This window comes from Pongo abelii, chromosome 2 (assembly GCF_028885655.2).
Source record: "Pongo abelii isolate AG06213 chromosome 2, NHGRI_mPonAbe1-v2.0_pri, whole genome shotgun sequence".
Classification (NCBI taxonomy): Eukaryota; Metazoa; Chordata; class Mammalia; order Primates; family Hominidae; genus Pongo; species Pongo abelii.
The window spans coordinates 148,952,872-148,979,278 of NC_085928.1; the positions used below are offsets into that span (position 1 = coordinate 148,952,872).

Consider the following 26,407-nt stretch of genomic DNA (forward strand, 5'->3'; position numbering starts at 1 on the left):
TGACAAGGTCCATGTTCAAACCAAGGGCTGATGCCAAAGTCCAAGCTTGAGCCACCCTGCAATGCTGCCCATTTGTGAGCCTGGATTTTTTTTTAACTTTCAAGGACAGGTTTTCTTTAACTTTCAAGAACAGGCCCCACTGGTTAACAGCTAACCCCAATGTCTCTCATGATACTCCCTGGAGGTGGGGTTCTGAGGTTCCACTGGCCTGCCCTGTCCTCAGTATAAGCCCCAGATGGGTCTTAAAAGTTAATCTTTTCTACTCTATTCCCAACTAGGCTTGTTGGTGCTGGAGTGAAGCATTCCTGTCATGGTTTGGTTCTGAAACAGGCTGAGGGAACAGAAATATGAGAGAGGCAACTTGACTTATCCTATCCACAGTGAGTGCTGGAATGAAAAGAAGGCCCTGGCCCAAAATAGATGCCCAGGCTTTTCAATGGGACCTAAAATTTTACTACTTTGAGTTCAGATGCATCTTCTTTGAAAAAGAATTATCAGTAGAATGAATACAGCCACTACGAGTCTTTCATACTATATGTAAACTAATTCATTCAGTTACTTTTCATTTGTGGAAAAAATATACTGAGACTATTCCACTTGGAAAATGAGAGTTTTAAAGTATATTGTTGCCATGTATAATTGAAAAAGTGGCATGCACATGTTGGGAATGAGTTCATTGCGTCCAAAGCACTCTGTGGATGTGGAACTCTTCTGGGTGAAGGGGATTCCATGGTTTCAGGCTGGGTGTCTTTGCTGGAGGACTTGTCAGAGCTTTAAAAATGCTAATTCTCATTGTGAATTTCTGGGAAGGAGATATAATTCTCCAAATTTATTTGACCATAAACCTTTTCATAGAATCTTAGGGACTAATATCTCCTAGAATACACTTGGCAAAATCCAGGATCAGAAATAAATACTAACCCCTTACCTGCACAGAATACTTCACAGTGAGTCCCCAGTGGGCTTCAGACACAACCTCATTCAATAGGGTTTTCTTGAGGGACAGATGAGAGGTCATCTGAGCCTGTGGCGAGCAAGGGCAAGCCTGGCGAGAGTGATAGGAGTGGGGATGGGCTCTTGGGGAAGCTCTAGGAAGGTGGGGACAAAGGGCCCACTTCACTGGTCCCTCTACTTGGTTCCCTGTCTGCCCCAGGAGAGGGGGCCTGCACTTCCTCAGGAGGCTTGCCTTCCTCCCCAGTGCCTCTCACTGACTTGACCAAAAAGGCCATGCATGTGAGAGAACTCCACCTCCTCTGTTCTCCCAGCCAACATGAGGCTCCAGCCAGGCACTTTTCTGGCTTTCTTGCTGCAGGAACATGGCATGGTTGTTTGGGAGCACAGCTTGCCAGGAGGCCCATGGCATGATGGCTTGATCAAAGGGCTTGAGCCAAGGCTGGCCCTGGGCCACATGGCTGGATTGCAGCCTTTCTATCCATCCCCCTAATCCCATTTAGGATGTTCAGGATCAATGAAAAGATCTGATCATTCAAATCATACCAAAGTGTGCTAATACCATGTGCTACCCCCTCTGGGGATAAACCTGCTTTACAAAGGGAATGCTTGCCTAATGGTGAGACAGAAGGATGAAGGACAAGCCTTTACCTGCGGGACCCCATGAATTTAGGACCCCGTGAATGATCCATCACAAATCCGTCTGCATTAACCACTCTGTCCTTCCAGGTGCGCTATTCCATCTGCGTATCCAGCAGCAAAATACAATTCTGCTCAGAATAATGAACCTAATGTTCTGAAGGCACCAGAATGTTGTGGAAGTATTGACCTATCTCTAGTTAGCATCTGCTTACCAGGACCCCTGAGGCTGTGGAGGGGGTAACTCAGCAGAAGGACCAGGGCTAATGGGGACTGAATCCTTACCACATACCAGGGCCCGTTCCAAGCACTTCGCATGTTTTAAATTGCTTAATCCTCACAGTGACCCAGTGGAGGAGATGATAGTTTTGTCTCTTCTCAATATTATGGTAGAGGAAAATAAGGACAGAGACGCCAAATGACAGGCCCATGGTCACCCAGCTAAGAAATGAAGGGGCAGGACTTGAACTCAGGCCTCCTGGCCCCAGAGCTTGCGGCACCCGGCATGTGGTAGTAGTTGAGAAGTTACACTGAGCCTGAGTAGACCTGTGGTTAGTGACCCCCTTGGCAGCACAGGGCTGATGGACAGAGGGCTGGCTTGGGCCAAGAGCAGCTGGCACTGCAGATCTGTTGGAATAGCTCTGCCCAGGCTGCTCAGGGCAAGGTGCAGACTGGGAGGCATGTGTATCCTAAAATAGAACTTTGGAGAAATAATGTGCATCCAAAGGAATGAGTCTCAGACGAGGACGTTCAAGAATCAGTAGCAGATGCTGTGTTGGCCACAGAATGTTTCTAGGTAAAATGCCCTCCTCCCCACCCCCCATGTCCCCCACAAACCAACAAACAAGCTAAGAAAAAAGAAACAAAGTAAATTGAAACAAATTAATAAACATGCAAAAACCACACAGACAGTCATCTCTTGTGGGTAAAACTGACAGCTCTAGAAATAAACGGAGATCCATATAAAGGGTTTCAAAATATGGGAGTAATTTTTGTTTTTCCATTTAATGCTAGGTTTCAAAGGAGAGGAATATGTCTATCACTGCTACATACGCATTCTGTTTAAAACCCACCCAGATGCCTTAATGGGGCTCTGTCAAGAGTGGGAAGGTCCCCACAGCTGCTTCTCAAAGCCAGTAGACCACTCAATGTGGGCAGTGGGGAGCTTGTGCTTGGCAGGCCTCCCGCGTCGCCATCATTTCTTTTTGAACACTTGACGGCACACCTGGTCACCACAGGTCAGCTCCTGCAACGTCAGAAAGTGGGTGAGGAGCTAACAAGCCAGGCCTTTCTTCTGCCCAGCCCTCAGCCCCTTGGTATCTGGGGATGGGAGGTTGGAATAAAGAGGACACGTAGGTATTCTGGGCAAAGTGCATCTCACAGACCCAATCAGTGGGCATGCCCTGCAGGTAGCAGTAATTTGATTTTGACACTTGAATTGAGCTTGAACAACTATAAAAATGAAAAATGCAAAGAAATGACCCTCTTGGGCAGGATTTCTCCTACTCCCATGATTAAAGTAACATGGCCTAATTTATAAAAGGCAGCAGAGCCGTGAGGAAGGAAAGGACCTAGTGTAGAGAAGTGTTTGGAAGGTAGGGGCCTGAAAGGATGCTGGCCGGTGAGCTGCCCCTCCACCCTGCGGGCTTTCTAGCCTCTGGTGATTAGAACTTTGGCTGGCGGTGGCGCAGGTACCTGCAGGGTGTGAGGTGCAGAAGGGCTTTCCCAGGCTTGCCTGTGCAACCGAGAAGCTCCTGCTTTTCATCCACATAGAGGGAGCCCCAGGCCTTATTTGACCCTCACTGATCCTTGAAGGAGGAGGGAAAAACATGAGTGTGGGAAGGACCACCACAATCATTGCAGTTGACTGTGAATCCGTTGTCTAAGCCACAGGGAGCACTGGGGATTGTATTACAATTAGAAAAATCCATCATCCAAACCAGTGCAGGTAGGGAAAGCCATCAATGCAAAACACAGTAAATGCCTCCCATATATCATCAGCTGACATTGCCTTCAAAATAAAGATCTCAGGTGAAGCAAGGCTGGCTGTGAAGGGTGCCATGGCAACCTGAATACTGACATTGGAGCCAGGTACCTGCCTGATTCCAAAGGTGACTGAATTAATGAATGAAGAGCCATTCACTGAATGAGCCATTCATTTACAAATGAGCGAAAAAGGATGAAGGAGTGAGAGATTTTTCACCGTATGAATGCTGAACCCATGAAGTGCCTTGAAGATTGAAGAATAAAAAATTAAGCTGTCTTGACAGGTATAAGATATTTAAGGATATCAGTTATTGTTCCTACTGCTCTGTTCTAGTACCAAATTAACTTAAAATATTTTGGGGTCAGGAGGACATACCTCATGGAGAGAGGTCAATGCCTGTGGCAGCTCCCAGGCAGAGTGGGTCCCGTCTCCTCCCCACCCCACTCCCTCTCCCAGGCTCCCATCATTATGAGAAGGCCCTGTCCCACCCTCCTCCAGGGCATCTAAAGTCTGTGGCTCACATTTCTCCCCAGCTGGTCTTTAGCAGGTTCCTTGTATTTCTCCTTGGATCTCTGCTTCCTAACTCAGCATTTTGAACTTTCTTTTGAATTGCAGCTGTTCACAGAAACAGCCATATAGATTTCTTCCTGGAGTCCCCTGAGCCGGATGGGAATGGCTTTCTGACTATATGACCACATGCATTTGGCTGGAGCTCGGGGTAGGAGTGCAGGGCCATTTTTCTTGTCAAAGCGCCTGGCCAGGTGACCACAGTAGCATGTGAGAGCACAGTGGAAGTGAGCTGAGCAGAACCCAGTACTTACCAGGTACAGCTTGTCCCCCTCAATCCACTGCTTCCAGCCGCGGTTCTCCTTCTCCCCCTTTTGCACACACACAAGGACATCACCTTCCCAGGTGACCAGTGCCTGTAAAGACAGATTCCCAGGCAAATCAAACATATGCTCTTGAGGGACTGAACAAGTCTAAACCTGCAGCTGCAATTCCTGCAGCCATTTCAGGGTCTTGCTTGCTCAAAGGGCAGAGCCCTCAGCCTCAAGGAGCCAAGATCTTTCCAATGTCATTTTCCACATACACCCTCCATTCCAGCCAGACCAGCTTATCTTGGCTTGCTCTGTTTTCTTTTAAGGAATTATACTCTTCCATTTTTCCTTATGGTAAAAATAGCATTTCAAATCAGTGGGGAGAAGATGATAAATTTCACTATATAATGATGTAAAATTTCTGGAAGGGGAAAATACCTTAAAGTCAACAGAGAAACCAAAAACTGGGGGAAAATGATAACATATCAGCAAAGATTTGATTTCCTTGTATATATAAAGGGCTCCTGTAAATCAATAAGAAAAATGTCATTAACTTAATAGTTCATGTTAACAAAGAACATGAACCAACAGCTTACAAGGGGGAGAGAGCCCTAGCAGATGGCTTCTAAACATAAGAAAAGACATTCAGCCTCACACAGTATAAGAGAAATGCAAATGAAGACTTTGTTTTACAGATATAATTCATCATATGGTCAAAGATCAAAGAGTTTGATAATACACTGAATTGGAGGGAGAGTAGAGAAGCAGGCACTCTCTCTTATACATGGCACATGGGGATATAAATTGGTAGAAATCTCTTTGGAGGGCAATTTTATATTACCTTTCAAAATATAAAACTGCATATACTTTCTGACCTAGAAATTCTACTTCTGGGAATTTCTCCTTCAGGAATCACACTGTGAGAACTGCCAACTATAGGACAGCAATAAAGGCAGGGGAGCTCCCTAAATAATCAGGGGGTTGCCCAGATGGCTCCAGTACCTGCCTTTTTATCCAGAACCAGATGGGTGGACCTTCTCCTGGTTCTTGGGTTCCTCCCAGCAGCAATGCCAACTGGTTAATAGCACAGGGGCAGCAGCAGAACATGTGCTGAACAGCCAGGCTACAGTGGCCAGCAGGTTGGAGAAGCCATAGGCCTGCTGAATCCCAAGAGTGATCAAACCTCTGTGTACATATTTACAAACTATTTACTCTTCAAATTTCTCCTCCTTCTGTTTCCCACTTTTACCCCTCCTAATACCTGCTATAATCTGTACTACCCCTAGGTGGCGCTACAGGGCCAACCACTTCTGTGCTCAAATTAGGCATGCCCTTCCTGAGATGATTATGTCATTCCCACCTGAGGAATGGTTCTGTGTCTGTGTTTTTCTTCTTCGGGGATGACCCTGATACTAGCTGATTTTCTTCCAAGTATGTGCAAACTACATTATGCCTCTCTGAACAATATTATGCTAAGGACCAGATGTTTACTTTTCTTGGTATCTTGTAAACCCAATTGGTGATAAACTGACCTGTGGTTTTTTTCCCCAGTGTCCTTGTACATTTGGGCCTGTTTTTTTTGGTACAAATCTGTTTTCTACAGATTGTTAAATCTACCTATTTCTAAAATAATATTTGACCTTGACCATATTATATACTTTATGTACAATTTTATTCCTTCTCATTTTACTCCCCAGTGCATCACAGCATTATTTGTTACAGCAAAGGACTAGAAGCTTCGTAAATTCTGTCAGTGGGTGGCTAGTTAAATATGGTATGGTTCATCCCTGCTATGCAGTCATTGAAAGAATATAGCCGTAGTGTATGGTTTAAGTCGAAAAAGCAAGGAGCAGAGCCAAATGCATAAAGCAAGAAGGCGGGAGTATGCATGCATGTATATGTTTGTACATGTTTCCTGCAAGGAAGTAAAAGAAACCCTTAATAGTGATTGTCCCTGAGGAGATAACTTGTGGCTGGCGCTAGGATAGAAAGAAAATGTTACTTTTTACTTTTTGATTTTTTTTAACCATCTGCATGTATTCATATCCCCAAAGCTAATTTGAAAATAAAATTCTACATGTTTTCTAAAGAAAAAAAAGGTCTCCTTCTCCTTTAGGACCATCCTAAACCTCACATCTTTAAAGGTCTTGGAGAAGCTCAATTCATAGGTTGCCTTCCTTGCTCTTCTGGGAGGAAGATGTTGTCTGGAATAATAATTTGCTTTTTCTTATGATGAGCCTTGGACTCTGAGTTTTCCTCTAAACAGTTGAGAAAGGACTCATGTCTTCAATTTGGGCAAGGACGGTGTCGTCTGTCCTCCTCATTCCCAGATTGCCTCACACATGATAGATACGTAATACATGTTGGTTGAATTGATGCCTGTCTCCCCCAGTAGACAGTAAGCTCCATGAAAGAAGATGCTGTATCTGCTGTTCATTTCTGCAACACCAGACTCAGCACAGTGACCAGCATTGTTGAATGAATCTCTGTTTGTTGAAACATAATCTTGAAGTAAATCCATTTGCCTCCTTGCCTTAGTTTCTGTGGTCCTACCAGAGTGCACACACGTACATCAATATGGACACTGTATGGTCATTGTTCATTTACTTGTCTGCCTTCCCCAGGTGGCTTGCAATGCCTGAAGGTGGGAGAGGGCATCTGATTCATCATTTTATCACTAGCTACTGACTTAGCCCTGGCATGTATTAGGCACTTAGCAAATTTTGTGGAAGGAAGGAAGAAGGAAGGAGACAAATGTTAGTGCATGGGGCCTGTCCTGATATTTTATTTTAATAACTCATACTGGACAGCAAGATTAAAAGTTGTTCTGACCCTAGAGTAAATTGGTTACCAATAAATTATGATAATACTTACAATATTATAGCCTTACTCCTATATAAAAATAATAAGAAGCAGAAAGAAGAGAATGGTTAAATGAACTAAAATTTCTTAATTTAATCTGCTTTTAGTTGGTGCCCTTCATCCCTGCATCAGAAGAGATTTTTAAAAGAGGCTCAATTGCCTTAAAAGATCCTCAGGTTGAGGAAATGGATACAAGTGAGGAAAACCCTTGGTTCTCAGCTAGCGGATAAAGAAGGAGTACATTCCAAGGGCAGATAGCTGTACATAGAATTAAAGAAGAAACCTGGGCTCCCACCATGCTTTCCACTATCACAGTTTCCAAAGCTAACATTGCTTAAAACAGCCCTTTATGATAAATTAGATACAGGCACTGTATCAATGTTAAACTTGCAGAAGCTGATAACCATATTGCAGTTTTACAAGAGAATATCTTAATTATTAGGAAATACATATGGAACTATTTAGGGCTAAGGCATCCGACTGTTCAGAAAAAAATATTTGTATGTTAGAGAGAAAGCATGTGCAAATGATAAAGCAAAGGGGCAAAATGTGGTAACGCTTGGTAAAGAGTACACAGGTGTTCTTTGTTATATTCTTGTAACTTTTCTGTAAGTTGGAATTACTCGCCAATACTTTTTTTTTTTAAAGGAAAACAACAGCTCTTTAAGAGCATTGAAGGACAGTATTCACATGCTCAACCCTCCTTAGTGCACTTGCCCTCACTTAAGAGTTCTTTGGTTCGCCTGCAGGGGCCCTCCCCTGGCAGCGCCTGTCTGCCACTCCTCTTCTGGGGGCTCCCATCTTCTTCTGCCATCAGAATGGCATTACTGGCTCTAACCGCCATTGTCTTCGCTGCTTTTCCCTGCCCTTACTGTCTACCCCAATTTCAATTACTTATTTTATTATTGAGATATAATTCACAAAATATAAAATTCACCCTTTTAAGATACACAATTCGGTAGCTTTTAGTACATAAGGTTGCGTAACCATCACTATATCTAAATCCAGGTGATTTTCTTCGCACCCCAAAAGGAACCCCTATATATTAGCAGTCATCATTCATTTCCTCTATCCCCCGTCTCTGGGCAACCACTTTCTCTCTCTATGAATTTGCCTATTCTGGATGTCTCATATACATCACACAATACGTGGCCTTTTGCGTGGGGCTTCTCTCACTTAGCACATTTTCCAGGTGCATCCATTTTGTAGCATGAGTCTGTCCTTCATCCTTTCTCATGTCTGCATATACTCCACATTCCATTACATGGGTATCAATTACTTATTTTTAATTTAATTTTATTTTGGGGGTAGCTTGTGTAGTTTTGAAAGGGGCTTTAACTTCTCTTAGAAATCAGCCAGGATAGGAAGTTAGGAATACATAGAATCCACAGGAAGTCCTTCCTAAGGGGGGGGTCCCTGACTCCTTAGAGGAGAATTGACTCTGTGATCAATGTGGTTGCATTGCTTCTGCTGTCGGCTGGCATAGAACTGGGCACTGCAGGGCACAACATGCACCTCTCCTCCACACTGCTGAGTGGGGAGATTTCCAGAGGGCTTGTAAGGGTGAATAAGTAGTTGAGACATGGAGCCCTGGAAAACAACAGCATGAGGAGTACCACACACACTCTCACACTCACACATCCTCACACTCCCACATGTGTATAGATGTTCACTCAGGCATGCCACCAAGTGTGGGCGACAGAAATTAATCAGAGAGGCCAGGCATGGTGGCTCACGCCTGTAACCCCAGCAGTTTGGGAGGCCGAGGCGGGTGCATCCCTTGAGGTCAGGAGTTCACGACCAGCCTGACCAACATGGTGAAACCCTGTTTCTACTATATATATGTGTGTGTGTGTGTGTGTGTGTGTGTGTGTGTGTGTGTGTATATATATTTAGCCAGGCATGGTGGTACATGCCTGTAATCCCAGCTACTTCGGAGGCTGAGGCAGGAGAATTGCTTGAACCTGGGAGGCGGAGGTTGCAGTGAGCCTAGATTGTGCCACTGCACTCCAGCCTGGGCAACAAGAGCGAAACTCTGTCTCAAAAAAAAAAAAAAAAAAGGAAGATATTAATCACAGAAAGAGATTTGCCCACTGTCTTTCCAGCTGAAGGGTTCCAGTGAAGTTACAGGAAGTAGGTAGTCCCTTGAGCATCTGCTCTGCATGGTGATTCTCATGGGAATGGCCCATTGTTGGAGGCTGGGCAAACTGTCCTGGGTACTTCTCACTCCCTACCAAGGGTGTGGGTGAGTGTGTGTGTGTGTGTGTGCATTCACTCTGGCAATCTAGTGAAGGCAAAGAGGAGGCAAGCTGTGGGAAAGAGGATTCTCTCTCTTTCTGCAGGGCTAACTGCTGACTGGAGAGGGGAGAAAATGGAACACGGAGAGACAGAAGAAAGGTAGGAGTGTGCTAACACGTGGAATCCATTAAGGGCTGGAAGGGTAATTTATTTTAGGAAGAGCAAGTTCTCTACCATCAAAGGTCACAAAGGATCAAGTCAGAGAGGACAGGCCTGCTTTTCAAGAGCCCACACCCAAAACAGAAAGGTGAGGGAAAATGAATCATTTTGCACTGATTGGGTTGGAACAGCAGATGCAAAAAATTCTGAGATCAATTTTCCTAGCAATTCTGGTGTCCAATGAATTGGCTTTTCAGCCAGATGGTTCACAGGTTCAGAAAAGGCTTGTTGATCCATTATCCCCTCAGGGAGGGGTTCCATAAGTGGACATTCCAGGGCCCAGAATCTTAAGTTCTCATGCCAAGAGTGCTCTGATGGAAAAATTTCCATCATGCTTTATGTTTCCCTACTTTTCTTTAGCAAAGAACACTAAATATAATTCAACCTTGACTTGATGGCTGAGATTATCAATGCTACAGGACAACTTGACTGAGAAATAAAGTGTGTCCAGCTCTCTTGGCTTTTAATTGTCACCAAACAATAATAACAGCTTTTCCTCCCCATCCCAGGAGAGGAGTCAGAGCTTGTGCCCATTGCTTTGGGGGAGAGTTGAGACCTCTGACTTCTAAGGAGCTCCTGGAAGCACAGTGTGAGAGTCTCGGGGTAGTGGCCTGACCCTGGGAAGATCAGGACTCATGGTGAGAGGTGAAGGGCGGGGCAGAGGGTGTTGCTTGCTTCGTTGTGGCACTTGAAGGGCTGGCCCTTTGCCGGGGGTGGGAAGGTGACAGCATGGGTACCTGGGGTCAGAGTACTCAGCTCTGTCCTCCCTCAGTTTGGGAGATAGGACAGAGGTTCCAGTGGCTGAACTGTCCCAGAGGGAAAGGATGCTTTGAATATTCAAACTGCCCACCCTTGTATAAAATGCATGGGCATAGACAGTGAACAGTCAATTGCAACCATGATAAATGACAAGCCAGGAACCTTCCCAAATCTCTTGGACTGTGTATCCCTGGGGTTCGTTACGATGGGAAGGTTTGGTGGAATCCTTAAATACAACTGAGATTGGATTTCTCCTATTCCTGTTTGGTGGGGACTGACCAGGTGTAATTTGATTTGGAAAATCAAAAACAGGCACACTGAGCATGAATGTGAGCAGGAGGGCTGGTTACTGGGTTGGGATACCACACGGTGATGCTGGGGAGAGCTGCTGTTACCCTTGCCTTCCCAGCACCTCTCCACTTCTCCCTGCTGCCTCTGCCTTATTTGCAAACAGCTCCTGTGGGCAAGAGCCTGCCTCTTCTGCAAACTCAAGTTTTTGGGCTTTAAGATAACTCCCCACTCCCCTCTCAGAGTTGTTTTCTGCCTGCTTTCAGGGTCCCATCTATATTCAATAGTTCAAATGGCGAAAGTCTGGCCTTCTGATACATGGAGAGTTGCCTAGATTATCACTTGTCGGTTAAGGCAATGCTAGGACAGAAGCCACAAACTTGCCAGAGACTTCTCCAAGTTATTAGGGCTGGATAAATCTTGACTTCACTTAACCTACTGATTTTTTTGTTTGTTTAGTTTGGATCATTCTTTTCTAAAAAAATGAAATCAGCTGGGATCATCTATAATTGAGATGTTTCATTTTATATTTGCTCTTTTTCAGCAGAATCATAACAATTTGAGATATTTTATATAAAAACATCTGATTTCTCTACATCTCCTAAAAAAAATCTAGCACCTTCAGGCTTCGCTCCTCCATGGCAGTGCTTGGCTGGTGCTGGGCTGGGCTGCCACCTTTCCATGTGCCCTTGCTCCCCAGCAGGCACAGGTGCTGTCCCTCCCTGTGATGTTCCACCTTGCCCTCTTCCCTCTGCCTGCCAGGCCCATGGCCGTATATGACTCATAGGCCCTGGCCCTTGATCGTGGAGAGGTTGAGCTCTTAATCTCTCCTAGGCCTGCCTCTTCCTACTAAACTTTCAGTAATTACTCATTGCCAGCATGATTAAGGCCACCCTGGTCCTCCTTTCCTGATTTTTCCCAGGTTGTTTCTAACATTTTTTTTCATCATGGTACCAAATAGCCAGCCCCTGCACAGAATGTGTGAGTGAAAAACACCAGCCCCGGTCAGTACCTTAACATGCCGCTTATCCAGGCCCTTTGTGTACTCGTCAAACTCTACTCCAACAGTGAAATCCACATCATAGTTGCGGAATGTGCTAGTGGTTTTTGTCTTGAAGTTATCACCATCTTGATCAATAACCTTCGTCTGAGTGAGATGTATTGCAATCTTGCGGGTGGCAAAATCAATATCTGTTGGCAAAGGGAGTTGCGGAGGTTATGATGTGCTCAGCCAGACTCATTCGTTTCTTTAACAAGACCAAACATTCAAGACTAGAGACACAGATCTTGTATAGGCCACCTGTCTTTGCTTAAGTGGGAAACAAGCATCTTACTCGTGGCCAAGTTGGGCATCTCAGTCAGCTGCTGGGAAACCTAGGAGTCTCCTGGCACCTCCTCAGGATCCCTGATGGGAGGGAGATGTAGCACAAAAGGGTCACCCCTAAGCTGCAGCTCCCCAACACACACACACACACACACACACACGTCACAGCAGCTCTATTCTATCTGACCCATTGGGCATCCTCCTAAAAGTTTGCTGAACAAAAAGATCTCATGATTTAAGAGAAAAAAGACTTTGGAAATCACTAGTTTTAATCATGGATAAAGATGAAACTTAGGAAACTTTTGTTAATGTCCACAACGGGGAGGGATAGTTACAAGCTTCCATTTTAACAGCAGACTGTTCTGCCTCAGTTCTTAGCCCCCAGTATAGGTTTGTTTTTTGTTTTGTTTTGTTTTGTTTTTTTGAGACAGGGTCTCACTCTGTCACCCAGGCTGGTGTGCAGTGACATGATTTTGGCTCACTGCAACCTTGACCTCCTGGGCTCAAGTGATCCTCCCATTTCAGCCTCCCAAGTAGCTGGGACAACAGGTGCACACCACCATACCCAGCTAATTTTGGTATTTTTTGTAGAGATGAGGTTTCACCATTTGCCCAGGCTGGTCTCAAACTCCTGAGCTCAAGCGATCCATGTGCCTCAGTCTCCCAAAATGCTGGGATTATAGGTGTGAGCCACCATGCCTGGCCCCCAATGTAGTTTTAAACATATTCTGGACAATAAATATTCGTTCAGAGATTTCTTCTTCTTTTTTTTTCTTTCTTGAGATGGAATCTCACTCTGTCCCCCAGACTGGAGTGCAGTGGCACAATCTCCGCCCACTAAAAGCTCTGCCTCCCAGGTTCACGCCATTCTCCTGCCTCAGCCTCCCAAGTAGCTGGGACTACAGGCGCCCACCACCACGTCTGGCTAATTTTTTGTATTTTTAATAGAGATGGGGTTTCACCATTTTAGCCAGGATGGTTTCAATCTCCTGATCTCGTGATCTGCCCACATCGGCCTCCCAAAGTGCTGGGATTACAGGCATGAGCCACTGTGCCCGCCTCTTCTGTTGTTTTTAAGGGATAGGTTAATAATTGTTTACATTTTTATTATGAAAATGTTGAAACAAACCAAAGGAGTGTTGAATGTCCTAAGCGTTGCATATTACAACAAGAAGCTAACCCCTAGTTGAGCATAAAATGTGGCTCAATTAGAGCCATGGCAAAAAGTTGTTGGCCTATGGAGTAGATCTAGAAAGAGAGGATAGTTCTGAAAATACTTGAATTTCTTTCCTTGTTATGAAATCATCACTCTTGGTCTTAGTCAAATATCTGATTCCCGTTATGCCTGTAAATTCAGCAGATGTCTTTAGATGCCAATTTAAATCTTTAATATGTTTTTCAGAAAATCCACTGAGAAGGTTTTAAAAAACACTAGAATTGATTCTATTAAAACCCAAAGATAATAATGACCTCAAGAATAAGAACAGTTCAAATTTATCGAGTGCTATTTCTCTGAGAACTGCAGTACTGTCTTTATGATATGTAAGTGATGAAATTTCATGTTGTGCACTGTCCGGTGCAGGACAAACACTATGTTGTGGCCATGAAAGAGAGAGCAGCAGGTAGCTCAGGAAGTTCCTGTCAGTTTGGAGACTGACAACTCTGCTACCTTCCCATGGTGGCCAAGCATCACTTCCCTCACTCTCTCCCCATTTCCTTTCTGACCCATTTCCTTCAAAAATCCTTCTTTGGGTCTAGGCCTGGTGGCTCACGCCTGTAATCCCAGCACTTTGGGAGGCCTAGATGGGTGGATCACCTGGGGTTAGGAGTTCAAGACCAGCCTGGCCAACATGGTGAAACCCTGTCTCTACAAAAATACAAAAATTAGCCAGGCATGATGGAGGTGCCTGTAATCCTAGCTACTCAGGAGGCTGAGGTGGGAGAATCACTTGAACCCGGGAGGCAGAGGTTGCAGTGAGCCAAGATTGCGCCATTGCGCTCCTCGCAATAGAGCGAGACTCCACCTCAAAAAAAAAAAAAAATCCTTCTTTGATCACTATTACTCCCCTTCTCCCCAAAATCAAGGAGAGGCCAAGTTGAACCTCACTTTGGGTCAGCAATCTGAATCCACAACAGAATCACAGCTGCATAAGAAAGGGCCCTGGGTACCTTTAGACTCTAACTTGTAAAAAGTCAGATTTGAGCCTGACAGAATAATTTCAAGTAATATTAGCTAGCCAGAAGGTAAAAGGATTACATGCCTGTATCCTAAGTTGAAAAGAGAAGTAAGTTCAAGTTGGCATGAGCTGCTGCACAAATGCCAGTGCCTTGCTCACCTCTCATTCTCTACTATTTGTTGAGTACCTTCCCATGTCTAGGAACCAGTGGGTCCCAAAGCTAGTTTCCTTTCTGGATCACCTGAGACAATGAAAAAAATGCAGATTTCTGGGTCCTATCCCAAACCTAGAATCTTCTGGGTGGTAGAGCTCAGTGATTTCAGATTTTGAACTTTGTCTATAGGAGGCTGTTTGGAAAAAGACTTCTATGGTTTAAAAATTTTAAAAGCTACCGTTAAAGTGCCTACTTTTCATGTCAGAGATGATGAAGTAAGACCTAGAGAGGTTAGACTGCTTGTCTAAATATACATGGCCAAAACAGCAATTGTAGTGGCTTGGTAATTGGATAGATGTGTAGAGAGATTGAGTTGGAAGGAACAAACAGTGGTTCTGAGCTTGGATGATCAAGATGAGAGCCAGGGAATAAAAGAGGGAACTAGTTTTACGGGGATACATAGGGAACTGAATTTTAGGTAAGGTGAATCTGCGAGCCATGCTGTGTGGACTCTTGGTAATATTTGGGGTGGCAATTAAGACACTCTTTGTGTCTAGGGATGGTGTCTCTTTGTGTCTACGGATAGTTTCTAGGGATGGTGGCTCAGGGTGTAAGCTCCCTTGGGAAACCTTCCTCATTTTATTCTTCAAACAAACCCACAAGATAAGTTTTATTTTATCCTCATTTTGCCAATGCAGAAAAACTGCCTCAGAGAAGTTGTGTCACTTTCCCTGGATTATGTTGTGAGGAAGCAGTCGAAATGGTACTTGAACTTAGGATAGTCTGTCTCAAGGGCCAGTGCTGTGCTCCCCAAGCTCTGGGGTAGCCCAGTTAGACCATCCCCATGTGTGCAATTTCTGTGGCTGCCCAAGATACTAGTAACTTCTGATTCTGTTAAATTTCCCCTGGAGACACAGGAACTGTGGGATTCGGTTGGATGAGCCCTCCCTGTTTGAGGCAGTTTGTTTTCCAAAGCCCTTGCATACTGTCCCCCACCAAATGGCAATTGTTTTCTAGGCCCAGGGCTGTATAATAAGTGAGAGCTGAAGCAGTCACACTCCAGCCGGCTACATTATCTGGCAGCTCATTTCGCTTCACCTCTGTGGCTTATGGAATTGTACGTGAGCACGTCCAAGCCACACAGCCTGCGAGGCATGGTGTGCGGGGAGAGACGAATGGTCTCTCAGCTGCCTTTGGTTCTGTGAATTCCTCTAGTCTTCTTGGCCAGCATTCCCAGAGCCCCCACTTCCCCACTGTGTTTGCCATGGGGTACAGCTCCATCGGATGTTTGGTGGTGAAAAAAATGGGCTCACGAGCAAATAAGTTTGGGAGATGAGGAATTAAAACCAAGACAAGCTGGTTTCTGCCCTGTAGAATTTCATAGATTCTTTAATATGGGAAAGGTGCTTTGTAGCTCCAAGTACAGGAGCTACAGGAGGGAGGGTACAGGATGTAGCTTTTCAAAGTCTGAGGTGGCCATGGAGCCCCTTTGTGGAGGAATATGCAGTCGGCCAGGTATCCCACGCAACTTACTATGGAAAGGGCTCACCAAACCCTTTCTGACACACGTATCTCAGCCACCTTGGCCTTGCAATCATACCTATTTAATTTTTCTCTCTTCAAGGTGACTGCTGACCTGTTTAGGTAGGACCGAGTGGTCAAGTATTTCCAACTTAAAAAATGAACCCTTCCTTAAAATTGCTACAAGCCACTGAAGAGCATCTTCCTTGTTCTAGTGAGTAAAAGCACATGCTCGTGGTGTGCAGAGGAGCTGGCAAGAGGCTGGCATGTCACACTCCAGCTCATATTTCTCTCCTGCCTCAAGTGTGTCCAGCTTCAGTCTCATCACTGGACATTTGGTTCCAGATCTAAAGCAGCAGAGGGCAGTGGCCGTATGTGGCGCTATTATTAACTGCATCACCTTGTTGTGAGGATCAAATTTGATGGTGTTTGTGAAGAGCTTTGCCCAGTGGCTGGCAGCCTGTGATCATGGCTCTGTAAATGGAGGCTGCCATCATCATAATGTCATTATGAAGCCCCTGATCTCACAGGCCAATTTCCTTAGTTCTTTGTGTTTTCCCACATATCCCTTGAACAGTTGCTGTCTGAATCCCTGTCACTCTCGTCCCAGCTTTCCAAATCTCATAAGGCCCAGCCCCAGATTTGCCTCTTCCTACTCTTTCTTGCCTCCTTCCTTACCTGCTATCCAGGCCAAACAGTTTTACTGCTGCCCTCTACCTGCCAACAGTACTTAGCATTTCCCCCTGCATTTTTCATGGAGTTGGTTATTCTTTCCTGCAGTCTCACCTCTATGAGGACAAGGACAATGCCATCTTCTTGCTCTGTGTTCCCCCCCACCACACCATAGAACCAGGTCTTGAGCTAGGCACATAGTAGGTACTCAAGAAACACTATGCATTAGCTAATGGAGGCAGCAAGGGCCAGGACAGTGATTTAAGTGAGGTTCCTGGGCTGGCAGCAGCATTAGCACCTGGGAACCTGTTAGAAATGCAGGTTCTGTGCCACGGCACTCCAGGCTGGGTGACAGAGCAAGACTCTGTCTCTAAATAAATAAATATAAATAAAAATAAAAGAAATGCAAAATCTGGGGCCCACCCTAGACCTATTAAATAGGAGCTCTGTTGGCCAGGCTTGTCCTTACAAGTCTTCCAAGTGATCATGTGCATGCTAAAGTTTAGAACTGTGGTATAAACGAGTAAGGGTAAGGGGCAGATGCAGGTACAATCCTATCTCTTATTTCCCAGCTAGCTGTGTGACCTTGGAGAAATCACTCTTCCTTTGTAGGAAAATGAGGAAAAGAATGCTCACTTCAGAGGACTATTTACAGTGTGGATTCAGTAAAAATAATGGTAGAATGTTTTACATAGTACCAAGTAGCTTGTCCATATGCAGTGCACATTGCCATCCACTCTTGGCCTTATCTGTTTGGGTCAAGTAGGGACCAAGTCAGCATTCAGTCCAGAGTGAAAGTTTTGGGTCATATTTATGCATCTCCGTAGCTGTCTGCACTCCATGTTTTGCAAGGGGCTTGGACTCCGCAGGAGAAGTGGGAATGGTGGCTGATACACTCTCTTACTGTCATAGACTTGGTCTGTCCCATAGGCATTTTATCCAGCCTGGTGACACTTTTCTCTGTGTGGATCAGTTTCCTCACTCTGTAGTCTGGTGATGGGTAGAACCAACTTCAGCTCCTTCTCCAGTCCTTTGTGCTAAGGTCTGAGCTGTGCTAAACCATACTTCTGGAACAATAGTTAGGAGATGGGAAAATACCATAGGTTATCTGTTAACCAGATGAAACATAGGGGAAGGCTGTAGGTAAAACCACTAAGGAATAATTGAAAATCTACAGAGAAATTTAGAACTGAAGTGTTCCTCTGAGAGCAAGTCTATTTCCACTCAATGGATGTGGAAACGGAGGCCGTGAGAATTTAAGTGGTGAGCTCAGAGCTACCCAGTTAGGATAGCACTCCTGACAATTTCTTTACAAACACATTCTGTTGTCATTTACAACTAATGCCCCCGCTCCCCAGTAAAAAGTATTGCTTGTCCCTGGTTGCACAGAAAGGTAGATCACAGCTAAAAATATCTATTGCTGACAGAACTGGTTTGTCCTGGAAGCACCATCCCTAGTCAATCTTTCTGACCAGTGCTGGGGGAATCTTATTAGAAGACTATGCAAATGGAATCAAGCATCACTTCTCTTCTGGATTGAAAAATGGCTTGGCCTCTTGGTCACCCTTCAGTGTTTGCACAACCCAGTAAATCATGTTGCCTCTGCTCTGCCCCAGGGAAGGTAGCCAAATGTTCTGTTGGTGGACTCATGATATTTCTAATCAAAAGGGTTTAACTGCAGTTGTAGAACACACACACACACACACACACACATGCACACACACACACAGATTATAAAAACACTTCCTCTTCGTACTTTGCAGAGAAAATTATTTTCCTGGTGTGGTATTTTAACACCAGGGTTATCAAGCATGTTTTATCTCCTTTTCTGGATTAAGGGTATCTCTGAGTCTGATTTATAGCCAGGTGAAATGAATTTCTATCTCAGAAGGAAAGGTCCAAAGGCAAGCTATTTCTGAATAATATATATGGCTTTTAGCTGCTGCAGAAGGAAAAAAAACAACACAGACATGACTTTATTAAAGCATACTTTTCATAACTACATTTTGAACAATACAAGCCATAAAGGTGAAATATGAGTATGCTACTCAACATTAAAATGCTTTGTAATGTGCTTGTGAAAAAAGCTAAAGTTGCAGGTGAAAAGGGCAGGTGCTCTTTGTAAATTAAAGAGCAGAGAGGCACAAGTATTCATCATATGAAATCTGAGAACCATTCAAAGTGCAGCTTTGATAGGCTTCAAACTTGGACTCCTTAATTCTCAAATCATTGGCACTCTTAGGCAATTGTGAGAAGCAGAGTGCAAGAACAATTTTCTCCTTTTTTCCATGCCACTTCCTCCTCAGAGAACACATTTAGAAAGGAATTAGATGAGATCCCTGCCTGCCTCCTCCTCTCACTTCCTTTTAGGCACTGGGGGCAGGCTGGAGACCCTGGGGTGCCTCCCTGCTCCCTATACACTGTTTCTCCTCCCCATTCTTAGTCTACTGCATACTTACTGGGATGGACATTAGAGTGGAGCTGATGCCAACACATGCAAGGGGAGACTTGTACAAAGGGATGACACCTATCATTACCTAGGCTTTTTCCATCCCTCAGCATTTCCCCTTTGAAAGTCCTACCAGGTACCATATGGTTCAAGTAGACTTTGGCAAGGTGTATACCTTCATTGACTTGTGAGCACCATCAGGAATCCAGATTTTATGAAACAAATTCTTCATTGGAGCATCAGACATCTATCTATCTATCTATCTATCTATCTATCTATCTATCTATCTATCTATCTATCTACCTGTCTATCTGTCTATCTATCATCTATCTACCTATTCATTTTCACCCAGCGACTCAGTGATTCTCTTGCAGTGTTCCTGAGGGTCCTGCCTATTTACTTTGGATGCCTTCATTTGGACATACCTTGTTCACAGTGAAGCTCTTTCTTCCCTACCTCCATGTTTTGTACCCCTACCAAGAACAGTGCTGAGGAAAGGGCTGTGGGTGTTAGAAGCAGATAGCCTGGGCTCCTGTCTTAGGCTCCATCATTTCCTAACCACACGTGGCCATGGACAAGTCTCTCCACTTCTCTGGATTCCTCACCCCATAAAATGGAAAGCATTTCTTCTGAATTTATCTCTGACTGGATCCTGAGCTCTATATCCCATATCAAAGTGCCAATTTTAATACTCCATATGAATGTGTAACAGATATCTGAAACCAAAATATGCAAACCAGAATTCTTAATGCATGCTTCCCTGCCACCCCAGCCTTGTACCTCCCCACCAAAACTCACTCCTCCTGGTGACTTCCCCATTTCAGGCAATGGGATTGTCATCTGCCCAGTTATTCAGGCCTAAGCCGGGGACCCAAATTCATTTCTATCATTTCCTCTCACTTCATATTCATCTGCAAACCCCGTGAGCTTTATCTGCAAAATATATGCTGAATCCGTCCTCTTCTCTCCAGCTCCACAGGCACTGCCCTAGCCCAAGCCATGGTCATTTCCTGCCTGGACAACCCAGCAGCCTCCTAATGGGTCTCTCATCCTCTCTGCTTGCAATCTTGCCCTCCTATGATTCATTTTCCATGCTTTGGCCATAGTAATCCTTAAAGAATACAAAGAGGATCAATTTGTCTTCCCAGCATAAGACTGGTATCTGCTTTGCCTTCCGCCTACCTTTCTACTCTCACTCCCCGACTGTACCCCCGACCCCTCCGGCTCACACACTTTCAACTCCCAACACACCAGCTTTCTGAAACCCTTGGGCCCAAGTGATTCTCTCCCCTCAGGCTCCTGAGTAGCTGGGACCACAGGAACATGCTACCAGGCCCAGCTAATTTTTTTATTTTCTGTATTTTGTAGAGACAGAAGTCTCACTATGTTGCCTAGGCTCATCACGAACTCCTGGCCTCATGTCACCGTCTTGCCTTGGCCTCCCAAAGTGTTGGGATTACAGGCGTGAGCCATCGCACCTGGCTTCTTGAACACACCCAAAACCTTTGCACTTGCTGTCCCCTATGTCCAAAATAACACTAGTCAGCGTTCAAACCTGGGTTCCACTGTCATCCCCTCAAAGCCTTCCCTGACCACCCATCACACTCCACTCCATTATTCTTTTAATTTTCTTCCCAGCACTCACCACTACTCAAAATAATCTTAAACTATTTGTTTACTTTCTGTCTCCCCACTAGCGTGTAAACTCTATGCTGGCAGGGAACTCGTCTCCTCATTTCCCACTATATCGCCAATGCCTGGAGCACTTTCTGATGTGTCGTAGGTGCTCGATACATTTGTTGAAAACTGAATTCACTAAAATGAAGAAATGCTTATAAAGCTCTAGTGTGATGTGTATCATGGTATGAGAATAATTTGTGCATGTGCTCACCCATCATGCTAGACTGCAGGCTCTTAAATGGTCAAGATGAGATTTTGCACAAGACACATATTCAGGAAATATTTCCTGGCAGAGACCACTTAGATGGGAGCTGTCTGACTTCAGCTTCTCAGGGCTCCCCCTTCCTAGTGGAGCTTTCAGAGACCCACTAGAACTGTTTGTGATAGCCACTGCACTTTTAAGTCTGTGCATGTCAATTTAAGTGAAAAAGATGTTCTTCATAGAAGATAATCCTCACCTTCATTTGTGAATTAAGAAAAGAATGGATTTTCCCCAAATAGTTACAATTTATGGAATGAAAATTTCCTAAAAGAGGTATAAATTTAACATTATCTAATTTTTGGACACATGCTTCCCCATCTTCACTGGTTAAAGTTATGTGATAGTTTTTCATTTTCTAGGCTGACTCCTCCCTGACTCTTCCTCCTCTAGTCACCAAATCCAGTCTATTTCCTGCTCTGGACATCTCCCTGTTCACCCTTTCTGGGTACTGCTCTCAACACCTTCCCAGGGTCATTGTAACAACCTCTTTAGTTCTCTGACAGTCTGCTGGTCTATTCACTCTATCTCTGCTAGAGTGAGCATTGATAGCATCTCTTTCCTCTGCATACAATTTCTTCCTAGACCCTCTCCTTGCAAGGTGAAGTTCATGTGCAGCACACTGACTTAAAGATCCTGTTGCTTTTCCAGACTATTCTTTTGCCTCCTCCTTGCACTTCACTCCCTGGTAATACAATGCCTTCTGGTGTCCCAGGCCCATGCCTGTGCACACGCCCATGGGGCTATGCTTGACTCCATCTCTGCATGGAGAGCTCCTGTTCTTCCTTCAAAACCCCAAACCCCACCAAGAAGTACTCAGGAAGCCTTTACTGACTCCATGTACTGTAGCTCCTTTCACCACCATGCACACACTTCTTGTTACTATTGTTCTATTGATACCATAGCCCCTTTGAGCCTAAGGCATAGAATCTCAACTGGCCCATCTGTGGCAGATTATATTTTCTTAAATGGCTGCGATAACACCTCTCATCCTGCATGCTGTTCTTATAATGCAACCTTGACATTCATCCCACTGAGAGGTGGGGTCCATGTCCCTTTTCCTTGAATGCAGGCAGGCTTGTACCACTTCAACCAATAGAATATGGTGGAAGTGGTACCCAGTAGCTTCTGAAGCTGGGTCATAAAAGGCCATGCAGCTTGTATCTCTTTGGATACAGCCAGCATGCTGTGAAGAAACCCAGGTCACATGGGGAGACCACATGTAGATGTTGAAGGCCAGTTAAGGTCTCAGCTGCCAGCCAGCACCAACTGCCAGACATGCATATGAGTGAGGAAGCCTGAGATGGCTCCAACCCCAGCTGCTGTCCAATTGCAACCAAATGAAAGACTTTGAGCAGGAACCATTGGGGTGAACCCAGTCAGCCCCCAGAACCATGAGAAATAATAATTAAATGACGTGGTTGTTTCAAACCACTACATTTTGGGGGTAATTCATCAAACAGTAATAAAAAACAGGAATACCATTTGTGCATGGCTATAACCTGACTCCTTGAGAACAGATTCCAGGGTTGGTTCTGCTTCAGATGGCACAGTCCCTGGCATCCACAGCACCTTCTAAAGCTTTGGTAGAGAAGTTGAATGATTCCCATCTGGGCAGAGTTAATGAACTCTCTCCCGGTACTCTTTCACATTACTGAGACCTCCTTATGTCTGTCCTTCCTGATCTCACCTTTAAAATGAAGACCACCCCTCCCATTCCTTCATCCCCTGATCTGACCTGAAGGAGGACTGACTTCAGGACATGACAAGTTTCTCAGGGCAAAAGAGTTCACCAACTGGTTTCCTCACTGTCAAGAAAGAATCTGGGGTGAGAAACACCAGGTGCCTAAGAAGGCAGGAGAGGAAGTACCACTGACCCTTGGGTCACTCACCGTTTGAACTCTTAATGATGTAATTTGTGGCAAACCCAAAGGTTACCATGATGTGTTACTCTGCTGAGACTGGTGGTTGAGTCATGATGGGAGGCCAGTGTGTGGAGTGAGTCACTGGGCTAGTGACAAAGCCAGTTTACTGCCCAACCCCACATCTCAGTAGAGTTGCTCTTTCCTTACTGAACCAACAACCAGGCCCACAGAAAAAGCAAATTCTCTAGTGCTAGGGGTTAAAGTATTAGAAATCGATGATTCTTAGACAGGGAATGGGTACCATCCTTAACAATAGTCACACATTTGAGGATGTTCTACACATACTCTTCCCAAAAGCTAAGGGTCTCACTGCTCAAAAGGGTAAAGAAGTCAAGCTTCATTGACATCTCAGCGTTGGGAAAGCAACCTGCCTTATGTCCTGGGCGTGGAGGAAACTGTTGAGATCTGTTGGGCTGCTTTTAGCAGGTTAGATTGAAGGGGCAGCTCTTCCTTGCCTGCTTCTAGCTGAGCCCCCTGAGACCTGTCTTCAATCACTGCCATGCCTGCCCCACCCATGTTCCCATGGCAGGTTGAGAAGGACAAGGGGTCCCACCTCAATGGTGATAAGAAGACTCTGGGTGAGGCATTTCTGCACAGGGCCTCATGACTTGGGCAGGAGCAAGTTTCTGGGGTCCTGAGACACTGGGCTGTTAGCAGCTGGGTAAACCAGGCACCAACAGATTCACACTCTGGGTTTACCTAGTAGTACCATGTATGGTATTAATGTTAATCAGTTGAGTGTCAGCTTAACACTCTACACTGCAGAGATCATGGGACAAAGAGATCAAACGACTTGCTCATTAGAGTGAAATCAATGTAATGTGATATTAAATTGGAAGTTTTGGCTGAAGCTTTAAGAGACAATAAATATTTGATACCAAGGAGCATTAGGAAGTCCAATCTGAAACCTCAATGGTGAAGATATTCAAATATCACATTCACAACTTGTGAGCCCCTTACTCACATTAAAGGTGTAAGTTGGTGTGAAAAGAGTCCAGAGGAAGGCTGTTGTTAGAGGCAGGATTTCCTGGAGAGAGCTGATGGTGTACTCTCCATCCTCCCAACCCCCAGGAGGAGAAAGAGGGTGGTAGGAATGCTTGCTTCTCACCTTAAGCCTAGAAGGGTGGGCTTTAGGGGTCCACTCTGCAGAGCCATAAACTAAACAGAGCCTAGATTTTAAATCTAAGTCATCATAGGACTTTTTATTATTGAAGTATAAGCAGCAAAAGACACAAGGTTTCTTTCTAATTATATTACTTGACTGGCTTATTCAGCATACTGCTGAAACCTTGAAACTTCCAAATAACCCTTGTTAAAGTACTTTTAATTGCTCAAAACCACAACTACATCTAATATCATCTGGAGGGACAGGCAAGGCTGGGGCTATTATCTCTATTTGGCAGGTGAGGAAACCGAGGTTCCAAAAGGTTAAAAAACTGGTTCAAGGTCCCAGAGCAAGCCCTGGACTCTAGTCCCAGCTATGTGGACCCTTCTTCTTTGGTTTCCTTATCTGTATAATCTTGTTCAGAATTCTAGTTCCAAGCTATGCTCCAATTCATTTGCCCATGTGTGGCATCAGAATCCCATTTCTATTGGCCACTCCTGGTACTAAAAAACACAGGTGCAACAGGGTTGAGGATGGGGCTCTGGTAGGAGGATTTTTGCCTCTTTCTTCCTCCCCCCAACTATATTGAGGTAAAAATCCTGCTAACCAGAATGAAAAGGAAAGCTATTCAGTGTTGGAAACCAGTCTAAAGAACATGAAGAGGCCAGGTGCAGTGGCTCACGTCTGTAATCCCAGCACTTTGGGAGGCCGAGGCAGGTGGATCACGAGGTCAGGAGATTGAGACCATCGTGGCTAACACAGTGAAACCCGTCTCTATTAAAAATACAAAAAATTAGCCGGGCGTAGTGGTGGGCGCCTGTAGTCCCAGCTACTCTGGAGGCCGAGGCAGGAGAATGGCATGAACCCGGGAGGCGGGCTTGCAGTGTGCTGAGTCGCGCCACTGCACTCCAGCCTGGGCGACAGAGCGAGACTCTGTCTCCAAAATAAATAAATGAAAAAAAAAAAAAAAAAAAGAACATGAAGAAAGCGCTTAGTTCCACAAATATGGAACATATCACAGCTCTCCTTGTTCATTGACGTGGTGGACATTTTCAAGCTAGAAGTGTATCACACCAAAAAACTCATGATTTCCACTCTTGGAGAGACCTCCCACCATCATATCCAAGTTATTATTGGGCCTCTAACTCCACCCACTGCCATTTCTCTCATTCTACATGTGGAGGAAGCTCCAGCAAAGTAACCCCATATGTGGAGAACTTTAAAGCTAGAAGAGTTGATAAAGAGGCTGCTGAGGGATGGAATAAGGTCAGGCAGCCAAAGCCCCTTGCTCAGCACCTGGAGCACAGGAGCCACCCAGTAACTGTGAGCTCCCGTCTGGGGACCCACTCACTCTAGTCCCAGGCAGAACCTATAGGCTGGGCAGGGCTATGTGTTTTCTGCCAGTTCCACAGGGAACCCACTCTGTGGTGAACTCAGGACGTGTACCAATTGGTAGCCCTTGGCCTGGAACCCAGTTCAGAAGTCATATAAGCAGTGGGTTGTTTGTGCTATCTGACAACAGCCTCTCTAGGCTTCCATGAGCTTGATTTTCCCTAGGCTGAGAGATTTGCCAGCTATTTCTTTTCTGCTTCCCCATTACAAAACTGATAAAAGAACAATGCAGAGGTCATTGGTGGATAATATCAGGTCCAAGTGGTTATCAAAGAGATGGTGGTCACAAGGCAGGGGAGCGACTATGTTATCCTCTCAAGTTTGGCTTTAATCTGTGTGTGTGTATCCTCCTGACATACACATTCAGTGTATGTTTTCTGTGGGCCAGGCACTGTGCTAAGGCATCCTAGACATAATCTCATTTATCATTATTCCCAGTTTCCAGATGAGAAAACTGAGCCTCAGAGAATTTTTATGATCTGCCTAATATTGCACAGCTGTACATGAGGCATGAGGATTTGCCACAGGTCTGTTGAACTCCATAGCAGCACTGTCTGGAGGGCCAGACCACAGTACTCCCAACAACAGCTACCCTCCCCATCCCCAGTCTCCTCCTTACCCAGGGCCTTCATGTAGCCCTCAAAGTTTTCATTACTCTCCATCTCCCAGGTTCCATTCTGGTCCCTTGTCATGGTGGTGGCCACTGGTTCAGTGAGGGTGTGTGGTGGATGGCAAGGAGTAGGCTGCAGGGAGAATGCGTTGGAATGAGCTGCTTTTATAGTCTAGTGGGCCAGGTTTGTGACTCTGAAGATAACAGGTTCAAAGGGCAGAAGCACAACTCAAAAGAACCTTTCTTTGCAAAGTTCAGCGAGACTATAGGTAACCCACAAACAAAGTCCTGGTATGGCCAGGCGTGGATGTCCCAGTGTCCTGCACTATAAGCAGGGCCCTAGAGCAGCTCATTTTTGGCTGGCTGGGTCCCCATGGG

At 45.0% G+C, this 26,407-nt stretch overlaps 1 protein-coding gene and 1 long non-coding RNA gene across 2 annotated transcripts in view; one reads left to right on the forward strand and one right to left on the reverse strand.

Moving 5' to 3' along the window:
* LOC129058657 (uncharacterized) overlaps positions 1-1,378 on the forward strand; it is a 62,126-nt gene extending 60,748 nt beyond the window's left edge. The window contains exon 4 of the long non-coding RNA XR_008523928.2: positions 279-1,378. This is a non-coding gene — a long non-coding RNA (uncharacterized LOC129058657). The remainder of the gene's footprint in view (positions 1-278) is intronic.
* Positions 1,379-2,785: 1,407 nt separating this feature from the next.
* RBP2 (retinol binding protein 2) lies at positions 2,786-26,168 on the reverse strand. Its single transcript, XM_002814102.3, has 4 exons — positions 26,039-26,168; positions 11,774-11,952; positions 4,399-4,500; positions 2,786-2,836 (listed from the first exon to the last, which is right to left on the reverse strand). The coding sequence occupies exons 1-4, from the start codon at positions 26,109-26,111 to the stop codon at positions 2,786-2,788; spliced, it is 405 nt and encodes a 134-aa protein (XP_002814148.1). The 5' UTR covers positions 26,112-26,168.
* Between the last annotated feature and the right edge of the window lie 239 nt (positions 26,169-26,407).